This window comes from Chlorocebus sabaeus, chromosome 23, assembly GCF_047675955.1.
Source record: "Chlorocebus sabaeus isolate Y175 chromosome 23, mChlSab1.0.hap1, whole genome shotgun sequence".
NCBI lineage: Eukaryota > Metazoa > Chordata > Mammalia > Primates > Cercopithecidae > Chlorocebus > Chlorocebus sabaeus.
Genome location: NC_132926.1, coordinates 44121886 through 44134385, shown reverse-complemented (window position 1 = coordinate 44134385; position 12500 = coordinate 44121886). Strand labels below are relative to the sequence as shown.

General features: G+C 38.4%; 1 protein-coding gene across 8 annotated transcripts in view; it reads right to left on the bottom strand.

Annotated features, from left to right (window-relative positions):
- FAM13B (family with sequence similarity 13 member B) overlaps window positions 1-12500 on the bottom strand; it is a 107808-nt gene that overhangs the window by 68435 nt on the left and 26873 nt on the right. For all 8 annotated transcript variants that reach the window (XM_038009688.2, XM_008014593.3, XM_038009708.2 and 5 more), the window contains 3 exons: window positions 6119-6285; window positions 4045-4236; window positions 3393-3605 (listed from right to left, as the gene is read on the bottom strand). In XM_038009688.2, the coding sequence (XP_037865616.1) occupies window positions 3393-3605; window positions 4045-4201 (370 nt within the window). In that variant the 5' untranslated portion in view covers window positions 4202-4236; window positions 6119-6285. The remainder of the gene's footprint in view (window positions 1-3392; window positions 3606-4044; window positions 4237-6118; window positions 6286-12500) is intronic.

Sequence of the window (12500 nt, the reverse complement as noted above, 5' to 3'; positions counted from 1 at the left end):
ATTTCTTTCCTTTGGAGTCTACTTTCTAGTTAAATCATATCCAGGGAAAATAATGTATGTTATCAGAGAAGTTTCCCCTAACAATTCCTTCAAGTACTGTAATATTTTCTGGAAATGTTCTAACTAATCCACAAAACTGCTAGCTATGTTTTCTACCAAAACACAACGGATAAGCAGTTGAACTAACCATTATGGTCTAAACCAGAAGTTGTCAACATCTGACAAATGAACAGCTGTCATGACTTTGGGGAAGACAGTGCCTATGGTAAAGCTAAACATCCTACAGTACACAACCCCCATCACAAAAAATTATCAAGCCCAAAATTAACAGTACCAAGGCTGTGAAACCCTAGTCTAAATGAAAGGTTTAACCACACCAGTGAATGCACTGTCCTGCTACCACAGAGAAATGAAACCACTTTTTAAAAACAAAAGCTGAAATGCAACTGCAACAGTGCTTCTTTCATGGTCTTAAAAGCAGTAACTGTCATGTATTTGTGAACATTAAAATATTATCATATCATTTATCTACAGCTGGTTGCCATGGCTCATGCCTGTAATTCCAGCACTCTGGGAGGCCAAGGTGGGTGGATCACTTGAGGTCAGGAGTTCGAGATCAGCCTGACCAACATGGTGAAACCCCATCTCTACTAAAAATACAAAAATTAGCTGGGTATGGTAGCATACACCTGTAGTCCCAGCTACTCAGGAGGCTGAAGCACGAGAATCACTTAAACCTGCAGAGGCTGCAGTGCACTGCAGAGGTTGCAGTAAGCCAAGATGGTCCCACTGCACTCCAGCCTAGGTGACAGAGCAAGACTCTGTCTCAAAAAATAAAAGAAACAAACAAAATTATCTACAGTAAACGAAGAGAGGAACCTTTGTTCAGAGATCTAGACATCTTCCCAAAAGAATAACTAAATGAATGAATGAAAAGATATTACAACATAAATGCAAATATCACCTCAAATACTACCACACCTAGCAGAATAGCTATTAAATGGGTGTATATGTGAGTATATGTGCACATATACATATACATGCCAATGATTATGTATGTGTAAGTGGAAAATAGAAGAAAACAGTGAATTTCTCATATTAAACATGAAAGCACTTATGGACCATAAGTATTTTTGCATGTCTTAAATTCCTTCACAAGTGAATGTTAGCATAAGAATAATTAACGAGATGTGTATTGTAATTCCATGAATGTCAACATGGTACATGGTGCTATCATAATTTTAAATGAAAACCAGGCCTGGGCTAAGACTGATACTTTTTCAAATAGGGTAAATGCGCGATTTTTGAAAGAAAAGAAGGGGTACGATTGGTTTACAATTTATGATCAGAAAGTTGAGTCTTTGAAGAGGAACTTAGTTGTCCCAACAGTACATGATGCTGTCATAATTTTAAATGAAAACCAGGCCAGGTACAACGGCTCACTCCTATAATCCCAGTGCTTTGGGAAACTGAGACAAGAGGATCACTTGAGCTCAGGAATTCAAGACCTGCCTGGGCAACACAGCAAGATCTTGTCTCTCCAAAAAAATTAAAAATTTTAAAACATCAGCCAGGCAAGGTGGTGCGCCCCTGTAGTCCCAGCTACTCAGGAGGCTGAGGCAGGAGGATCACTTGAGCCCTGGAGATCAAGGCTGTAGTGAGCTAGGATCACACCACTGCACTCCAGCCTGGCCGACAGAGCAAGAACATTTAAAAAAACAAAACAAAACAAAAACAAAACAAAAAACAAATAAATGAAAACCAATTGAAATGACGATCCTAGTGAAAAATAAATAGCTTCTGATAGATACTACCCATGAGTCAATGACTTTGCTTCCATTAAATCTCACTGCAATTATTAATTTATAAATTTTCATTCAGGACTGAAAGATTATCTGAATCTTACAACTTTAAATACATGTCTGCAATTCAGCTAACAGAGGGAACATGGAAACCTATCACTATAAAGAGAATGGCTCTAGAGTTATTTAAAAAGGCTCAAAAAACCTTTATCATACTGGTTTCAGTTCATATTTAATAAATGCAAAATGCTTATTAGGTATCTCAACATAAACATTTGAAAACATTCCTGTAATAATAAAATGAATTCAAAAACTCAAAACAAAAAACCGTAATTTTGGGAGGAGAAAAATTAAAGTGATTAATTGAAAAAAGGGGAGCCTTACTAATAACATTTCGCTTTAAAACCTGTTTTTTGATCCAGATTATACAGTAAAAGAACAGAACTGAATCAGGTTACCCATTCCTGAATATAGCAAGTTCAAAGTGAGCCTTATGATTTAGCTGTACAGAAAACATGTGTAAGAGGGTCACAGAACATCTTTGCATTGACCTTTATACATAAATCAAAGACACCTAACTTAGGCTCACAGTTTAAAATTTAAGAAAAAGACAGATAAACATCTTCAAAAGAAAATACACTTTCTCTGACAACATAATACTTAAGGATATATACACACATATTATAGAATGCCCAGCTGTGATAGAGATAGGCACAAAGGAAGTAGTTATAATTTCTTAGCATAACTGAATTTCTTTAGAAGCCCCGATTCAAAAAATAAATGAACTCCATAATACCAAAAAAGCCTGAAAAGGTATAAAATTCAAGAAATATATAATGTTATATGCCAACTTTATACATTTTCCTATATAATGAAGCATGTCCCTCCATTACATATATATGAATACCATTTGGCTCTAGGAACAGAAGCATTTCCTCACTTCTTGGTTCTTTGACCTTTCTGCTGCCTCTACCCCTATTTTTCCTGTTCCTATTCCACTCTAGCTAAGCACTACTTTTTAGTCACCACCAAAAAAAAACCTAACAAAGATAAATCTTTTTTTGTTTCTTTGGCTTAGAGTTTGATGTTCAATTTGATATTCATTTCCTTTAGGTAAGCGTCCAAGAACAAGTTTTAGGTATATTCCAAGACTAGAATCAAAGTTATCTTCTTGCTTTTGCTAGGAAATTCTATCAAACCAGGGATTAAGAAACCCTAATAGTGGTAATATCTCCACTAAGCAACACCTTTGGCTACTATTGGACATTGTGCCACCACACACATTACCTTACATAAATTTCTCTTCTTTTTGATGACCCCTCCTACTCCTTGTTCTTGTCTCCTCCCTTTCCTCTTCTTCACCTGGTATCTTACGCTAATAAGACCAATAACAAAAAGTAAATAGTACTAGAGGGATCCAGGAAGTTGCCTTTCCTTTGACAAGATCATACAGCCCCAAAAAGCAAAAGAGAAAATAACAAATTAAACTCTAAAATACTATACTTACTGCTTACATGTCAAGATTTCTAAAAGGTAAAGACTAGGAAATTAACAACAAATGACTGATTGATAAGTATCAAATTATGTTACCTTGAGAAAGCTGCATCAAGTGAATATGTAAACTGCCAGGGATAACAGGTTCAGGAAGTTCTTGAAGAAAAAATCTAAGAAGGCTAATAGCTGAGGGAACATCTGCTTCCTTAACCAAATCCACCTCTTCTCCGCTGTCGTATCTCTGCCGGAGCCACTCCACGGTCTCAGCATTTCCATTGACTTGAAAAAGTCCTTGTTGCTCCAGACCTCCTACATTAGTTCAAGGCAATTATTCAGTAAGCTGCAAAGTCAACTGCTTGACCATATATATTCATTCTCCTATTAACTTAAAATACTCATACTTTTGGAAAGCCTTTCTTGGCTCCCATGACTTGACTAAAAACCTTCAAATTATACACCTAGAAACACATTATCTCTGTTCTAAGGGATATTCCATTTTATCCCACCCCTTATATCCATTAAAAATATTCCTATCACCCCCACTAAAACTTGTTCTAGGCTGGGCAACTGTCATTTCTAAGTATACGAATTTAAGTAAAAATCACACTAAAATATTAAAAAGAATTTCTAGTTTTTCCTGTTTTGGACTTTTCATACAAAAAAAAAAAAATTAAAAATCCAAGGTCAAAAAGGGGTAAGTTGTGTTTATTAAAACAAAAGCTAGCCCTCAAAGTAAGGAAATGTATACCATGTTCCTCAATATAGTCCACAACGTGGCGGACTATGAATGGAACCTCATTGTCTGGATGTCCTCCCTGCTGCAGCTCATCAAGTGGAATTCCAAATATTTTGTTAGCAAGAACGGAGTTGCAGTTACTCAAGGAAGGGGAGGAGCTCTTCCTCATATCTTTTTTGCAGCCAGAAATCAAAGCTGTCTTTTCTGCCAAATGAAAGACAAAAAAAAAAAAGACTATAATGATTAACAGGTGGCAATATGACTAGATACATTAAAGAAAAATGCTTTACACCTGAATGTGTTCTCATCTATTTAAATATGTTCCAGTTAGCAGGCCCATAGTGTGTTCTACAGACGAAGTTCAGTACAATTATCTAAACATATTCCCTATTACGAAGAGTTAGTGCTGAATGCTCCCTTTAGTGCTTGCATACTTATCAAACAGCAAAGTTAATCATCAAAGATACAGCAAGAAGCATTAATGTCCCAAAGACAAATTAAGGACCAAATTTGGCTCCAAGAAAACCTTTACTAAACAAGCTTATTAATGACACAGGTAAATCCAAACCCATTCTGGACTGTGCCATATAAAGCTCATCTAACCCCTCAATTCATAAGTCCAAACGGGAGAGAAGCCTTTTTAGAAAGTGATGATCTAATAACCACTTTTTATAAATGATGGGCTAATAAGAACAAGATTAATGAGTTCTTATTTCTACATGATAGAGCAGCTATTATATATATATATATTTTTTTTTTGAGATGGAGTGGAGTCTCGCTCTATTGCCCAGGCTGGAGTGCAGTGGCCTGATCTCGACTCACTGCAAGCTCCACCTCCTGGGTTCATGCCATTCTCCTGCCTCAGCCTCCAGAGTAACTGGGACTACAGGCATCTGCAACCACACCTGGCTAATTTTTTTGTATTTGTAGTAGAGACAGGGTTTCACCGTGTTAGCCAGGATGATCTCCATCTCCCGACCTCGTGATCTGCCCGTCTCAGCCTCCCAAAGTGCTGGGATTATAGGCGCCCAGCCTGTAATACATTTTTGTAAAAAAGAAATTTTTCATTTCTCAACATCAACTTTCAATAAGAGGTGTCCTCTTATCAACACTGTTATTTCATTTTTTGACATGGAGTTTCACTCTTTTTGCCCAGGTTGGAATGCAATGGTGCAATCTCAGCTCACTGCAACCTCCACCTCCTGGGTTCAGGCGATTCTCCTGCCTCAGCCTCCCATGTAGCTGGGATTACAGGTGCGCGCCACCACGCCCGGCTAATTTTGCATTTTTAGTAGAGACGAGTTTCACCATGTTGGCCGGGCCGGTCTTGAACTCCTGACCTTAGGTGATCTGCCCACCTCAGCCTCCCAAAGCACTGGGATTATAGGCACACATCGTCGCGCCTGGCCTTAATAGTGTTATTTCATAATTATCCATAATAAAAAGTTTCAGAACCATCTAGTTCAGAAGAAACAGTTATTTGTCCTAATTTTGTAGGAATTGTGATCAGTAAAGAAGTGGGAGAAAACAATGTCTCAGATGGCCATTTCCAGTATCTGACACATAAGAGAACAAGTAATCCCAAGAAAAATTTATTTTCTAAAATAAACACATTACACATTCATTACTTTATGTAGGAAAAGAGTATTTGTAAAAGAAAGAAAAACTCAAAGGTTGATAATGAACAACATGACACCAGCTGGTCTTTTTTTCCATAACCCCAGAAAAACAATTTCTTTCACACTGCAAGAGAAAGATAGCAAATCACAAAGATAAGTCTACTAAAATTCATAAGTTTACAAAAATAAGGTCCACTGGATCAAGTGTATACCCACTGGATCAAGAATGTCACAACATGACTAGGAAACAATGCAGTCAACTTAAAAGAAAGGAAAAAATTAACTTAAGATAGCAAAATACCATACATTTACATAGTCTCAGACAAGCAATATCCATTCTTCGACGTATCTGGTGCCAGCTAAGAACTATAAAACCTCAAGTTAAATCAAATAGCAGCCACAGGGGCAAGTTCCAAAACCTCTATGGATTTATAGAGCAGGAGATAGTTACCATTTTGAAAACTTACCTTTCAGGACTTAAATACCTAAGTTTAAAAAATGGCTTCTGCACCAGCTACCCTCACTGAGCAAGCATTCTTTTGTCATTTATGGCTGTTTGAGATTATGGCAGAAGATCAGCCTGTAGTTCCTCATTGAAGAAATGCAGAACTCGATCAGTACTTCAGCAGTTAATCTACAAGATAAAAACAATTACTTCAATTTCCCACAACATCTTTAACTGTCAGAAGAGACTATTAATAGAAGTAGCAGTAAAGTCCTCTTAAGACATTACCTATATTGAAAGTTATTCTTCTGTCTGAAAAATGTATTTGTAACCTAAAGGCAATACCTTGCAAAGGTTACAGATGATGATGGAAAACTGGAGAAGAATCTTTCTGCTGAAGATAAATAAATAAACAAATTGCAAAGGAGGATATGTGACAGGACACATCTTCAAGGACTACACCATTCAAATAATCCATTTTCCTCAATTATGTGCAGACACCCTACCCCATCCCATTCCTTACTCATTTCTTCACATACTCAGAACTAAACATGGAAGTATTTTCAAAAGATCAAAGAATCAAAGATATGATTTAAGCTTGCTATTATACTTAAGTACTTTCTTCCTTTTTTGTATACAACATAGTGGTTGTCTGAGTTCCCTAATTCAGAGAAGCAATAGCATATGTTGGAAAAGAGCAAAAAGAACAGACCCAGAAAGGTTTAGATTCAAATACTAACTCCATCATTTTGTAGATACATGATGGTGAACAACTTCCATGTCTCTGAGCCTAGGTTTCTTTATATAAAATAAGAAACTACCTGTACAGCCAGGTGCATTGGCTCATGGCTATAATCCCAGCAATTTGAAAGGCCAAGGTGGGAGGATCACTTGAGCCCAGGAGTTTGAGACCAGCCTGGGCAATATAGTGAGACCCCATCTCTACAAAAAAAAATTTAGATATTAGCCAGGTATAGTATTGCCTGTAGTCCCAGCTACTTGGAAGGTTGAGGTGGGAGGATCACTTCTGCCAGGAGGTGGAGGCTGCAATGGCCTGTGTTTGCACCACTGCACTCCAGCCTGGGCAACAAAGTGAGACCCTGTCTCAAAAAAAAAAAAAAAAAAAAAAAAGAAAAGAATAATACCTGTACAGCTGTTAAGTTTAACTGAGATAACAAGAGAACTAGTCTCCTCTCTCTTCTTTGCATAATGCTAAAAGACCAGCAATTAGACTAGGGAGAGAGAGGGGAACTTGTTTGGTAACGTGTTTAATACTTAATCTCATCATCCTCTGTGAATTCTAATGGTATTATTATCCTCTGTGAATTCTAGTCATCTATTAACAAATCTTTTAATAAGCTCAGTAAACTACACTGCAGGACTCTGACCAAGAAACTTCAGGTAAGCAGAAGAGTAATATCAATCAGTGTGGTTTTCAAAGAAGTGTTATTAGTAACATACACCTCCAGGAGGAACATTAAAAACTGAAGGTAAGGAAAACCATATTCCCACAACAAATCTTTTAGTGGATAATTACTTGCAAAACATCCAGAAATGCCTGCTAACACATGTACTTAATCTACCTATCTATCCATTTGAAAACAACTTCAAAGTTAACTTCAGAGATAAGGTATTTAACAGATTTACATTAAAAGTCAAGCTGATACCCTCATGACATAAAGGGGGATGAAAACTCACTACAAAAGTCTGTCAGGGAGCAAGTTCTATACATCACTAAAATGGCTACTCAGTGTTTAGAATGCCTTGTTAATGAAACCAATAACCTATTTTCTTTTTTCTTTTCTTTTTTTTTTTTTTTTTTTTTTGAGACAGGGTCTCACTCTGTCACCCAGGCTGGAGTGCAGTGGTGCAATTATGGCTCACTGCAGCCTCAAACTCCTGGACCCAAGCAATCTCCTGCCTCAATCTCCCAAATTGCTGGGCCTACAGGCATACATCACCACGCCCAGCTGTATTTTTAGTAGAGAGGAAGTCTTCTGTTTCCCATGCTGGTCTCAAACTCCTGGCCTCAAGGAATCTCTCCCACCTTGCTGGGATTACAGGCATAAGCCACTGCTCCCAGTCAGGAGCCTGTTATCTCATCTCATGTCTTCTACTACCCCCAGCCTCTAACTGGACAACCTGAAAGCACATTTTCCTAAGTTGAGGCTAGGTAGGAATCTATGAATTCATCAGTAAAAATTTACCCTCAACAGTAGGAAAACAATCGAAGGCATCAATCTTTCTGACAACGAGCTTCTCCCTCTCCTGAGGAGGATGATGGATATAGCAGCAACAAACATTAAATGAGCAGTTATTATATGCCAGGCAGTTTCATGAACTTTACATGTATTAAGGTATTTTTTAACCCTTAATTAGACATTGCAGAGGCTCACCAATTTACTCATAGTCCACCCAAATAATAAGGGTCAGAGGCAGAATATGAAACCAGAGAATGTGATTCTCAAAGTTCTTGAGTTCTTAATCACTATACTATCTTTCCACGTAAATTATCACAATTTATAGTATGATAGAATGTTATAATCTGGTGCTCAAACTGGCCATAGTCTTTTTTCTTTTGAGACAGGCTGGAGTGCAGGGGCGTGATCACAGCTCACTGCAGCCTCAACCTCCCCAGGCCTACATGATCCTCCTACCTCAGCCTCGAGTAGCTAGGACTACAGGCATGGGCCACCACACCCAGCTAATTTTTATAATTTTTGTAAAAATGAGGTTTCACCACATTGCCCAGGCTGGTCTTGAACTCCTGGGCTCAGGTAATCCACCCACCTCAGCCTCCCAAGGTCCCGGGATTACAGGCATGATCCACCATGCCTGGCCTTATAGTCTTACATACATTTTAGGTCATCACTTATTTCTAGCTTGCGAACACGTACTTCCAGAGGGCAGGCCTATGGTCTAAGCCCCAGCAGCTAATCTTTCACTTGGGACTTGTATCTAGAGCACACTGCTAAGAACTCAGACTGGAGAGTGGCCCAAGGTAACACTTCTGCAAACTGCAAAGTAGTTGACATTATTTAGTCCTGTTTCCTACCCCCTTTCAGAGCTTAAATCATGTAAACACTCCCTTCACATCTGTGGTGGGTTGAATAGTGTTCCCTGAAAACCTCATGTCCACCCAGAACCTCATAATGTGACTTTATCTGGAAATAAGGTCTTTGCAGCTATAATTAGTTAAGGATCTCAAGAGGAAATCATCCTAGATTTAGGGCAGGCCCTAAATCCAATGACTCGTGTCCTTATAAGAAGAGGACAAGATACACAGAGAGAAAGAAGAGCATGTGAAGACAGGGAGAAACTGGAGTTATGCTGCCAGAAGCCAAGAAATGCCAGGAATCACCAGAAGCTGGAAGAGGCAAAGAAAGATTCTCCCCTAGAATCTGCCCTGTGGACACTTCGTTTTGGGCTTCTACCCTCCTGAACTGTGAGAGAAAACTTCCTATTATTTTAGAGCCACCTAGTTTGTAGTAATTTGTCACGAAAGTTCTAGAAAATGAATGCAACACCTAAACTACAATATTACATTCTAAAAAAGAAAAACGAAAACAGCAGCAGGCACCATACAAAAATATCCCAAAGAACTCTAATAAAATGTCCTAGCAGATAGAATCAATAAAATGCAAAGAAAGCAGTTCAATAAAAGGACTGACACAAGAGAATACAATGTGTGGACTTTAAAAATAACCAAGTATTTCCAAAAGCATACTGTTATAAATCCAAACAGCAAAATTATACACACACACATACACACACACACACATATATACACATATACAAAGAGAGAGAGAAAGGAGAGAGAGAGGGTTTTTTGGTTTTTTGTTTTTTTTGAGATAGAGTCTTACTCTGTCACCCAGGATGGAGTGCAGCGACACGATCTCAGCTCACTACAACCTTTGTCTCCTGGGCTCAAGCAATTCTCATGCCTCAGCCTCCTGAATAGCAGAGATTATAGGCACGTGACACCATGCACAGCTAATTTTTTTGTATTTTTTGGTAGAGATGGGGTTTCGCCATGTTGGCCAGGCTGGTATCAAATTCCTGACCTCAGGTGATCTGCACACCTCGGCATTACAGGCATGAACCACCGCTGCCAGCCCCAAACAGCAAAATTATTTTAAATACAAGTGACAGTTGCCTAGCATGGTGTTGTTGACGAGGAATAGGAAATGACATTGAATTTTACATCATATACCTCACCATGAGATAACGGTGATTACAAAGCTCTATATATATACACACATATATATACATATATATTTTCTTTGAGTTGAGGTCTCACCCTGTTGCCCAGGCTGGAGAACAGTGGCCCAACCATGGCTCACTGCAGCCTCAAACTCCTGGGCTCAAGCAAACCTCCCATCTCAGCCTCCTAAATCACTGGGATTACAGGCATAAGCCACTACTCCTGGCCCAGAAACCATGCAATTAAACACCAATTATCAACAAAGTTGGGTAACATTCAAGAAAGCATACCTTCATACACCAGCTATCAACCTAAGTTCTACAGGGACTCAAGGTACTTTTGCATTCCATTCAATTTCATTTACATATGCAAATATACACATACATAATACCAGCAAACATACCCCTTTTTCACCCCATGGGCTGAAAAATTTAATATTGTTGAAATATCCATACAAACCAAAGTGGTCTACAGAGTCAATGCACTCCCCATCAAAATTCCAACAACATTCTTCAAAGAAACAGAAAAAACAACCCTAAATTTTGTACAAAAACATAAAAACCCTGATTAACACAAACAATCCTGAAGAAAATGAACAGAGCTGGAGGCATCACACTAGCCAACTTCCAAATATACTACAGAGCTATATTAACCAAAACAGCATCTACAATCAACTAATTTTGACAAATGAAACATACCTTTCTTAACAGCACAGAATCTTTACACTTTAAATATCTACTAAAATCAGTAGTGGCGGCCTTTAAAAAAGGGTAGAGCACCAATATCAATACTATAGATAATAACAGCAGACAGTACTTGCCTGTTTCCCCTTCCACTATAAGTTTCCTGCAGCCTACCCAACCATGCAGAACTGTGAAACAATTAAACCTCTTTTCTTTATTCTGGCAGTTCTTTATAGCAGTGGGAGAATGGACTAACACAATCAGGAAAATACCAAATCACTTAAATCTGTTATTAAGTTCATAGTCACTTTGCCATTAAGTAATTTATCAGATACAAAGTATAACTAACACAGAATTCAGGACTAGAAAGTTTTTAAATTAAAGAGGGCTCTATTGCTCAAAAGGGTGGGAATTTCACTGCCTTAAAAAATAAAACCAAAAAAAGAGTATAAGCTATTTCTTGCAATAATGTGGGAAATATTAATATACCTATTCCTAAGAATCTGTTCATCTATGTGCACTTTAACATATTACTAGAAGGAACAATCCTCCATGGTGATTCCACAAAACTACAAGGAAAATGGAATCAAGCATATTTTGTAGGACTACAGTTGTCAAATTGTGGTACTAGATATAGCACATATATTTCACAGGTTACAATCACTATACGTAACACATTTCACCCATAGATGGCTCATTATTCCTCTCTTATTCAAAGTATTCAGATAAAAAGTGGTTACTCCTGGAGATAATCTATTGGTAAACAGCTTGGCTAATTTTGAGAAACTCTCAAAAGGGTTTCATGGACACAGTCAATTATCTTATAACCTCCAATCATGATGTCAAGCTATTCAAATCAGAACAAAAGTAACAAAGTCACATAAACGGATAAAAATCACTTGTGACTAAATCCTCTCATCTATCTTTCTAACTGATCTCCTTATTCTAAAATCTAATCGACATTCCCCCTGCACAAATAAATCATCTACACTAGAGTTTTTTAGAAAGGGTCCATCATTGTGCCGATCCTTGAGGAAGAGCTAATTTAGCAGATACTCACTTTGACTTAATAGAAAATCATGCAGATTAGTGGGCCAGTGACTTTGGAGTGCATTTGGGAAAGGGAACCTGTTGGCAGCCATCTTGCTCTAGCTCATTACAAGCTTCTTTTTTTTGGGGGGTGGGGCGGGGACAGAGTCTCACTCTGTCACCAGGCTGAAGTGGAGTGCAGTGGTGCAATCTTGGCTCACTGCAACCTCCACCTCCCAGGTTCAAGTGATTCTCCTGCCTCAGCCTCCAGAGTAGCTGGGACTACAGGTGCCCGCCACCCACGCCCGGCTAATTTCTGTAATTTTAGTAGAGACGGGGTTTCACCATGTTGGCCAGGATGGTCTCCATCTTTTGACCTCGTGATCCGGCCGCCTCGGCCTCCCAAAGTGCTGGGATTACAGGCATGAGCCACTGCGCCCGGCCCACAAGCTAATTCTTTACTCAGGAAACAAGCATTTAAAGTGTCA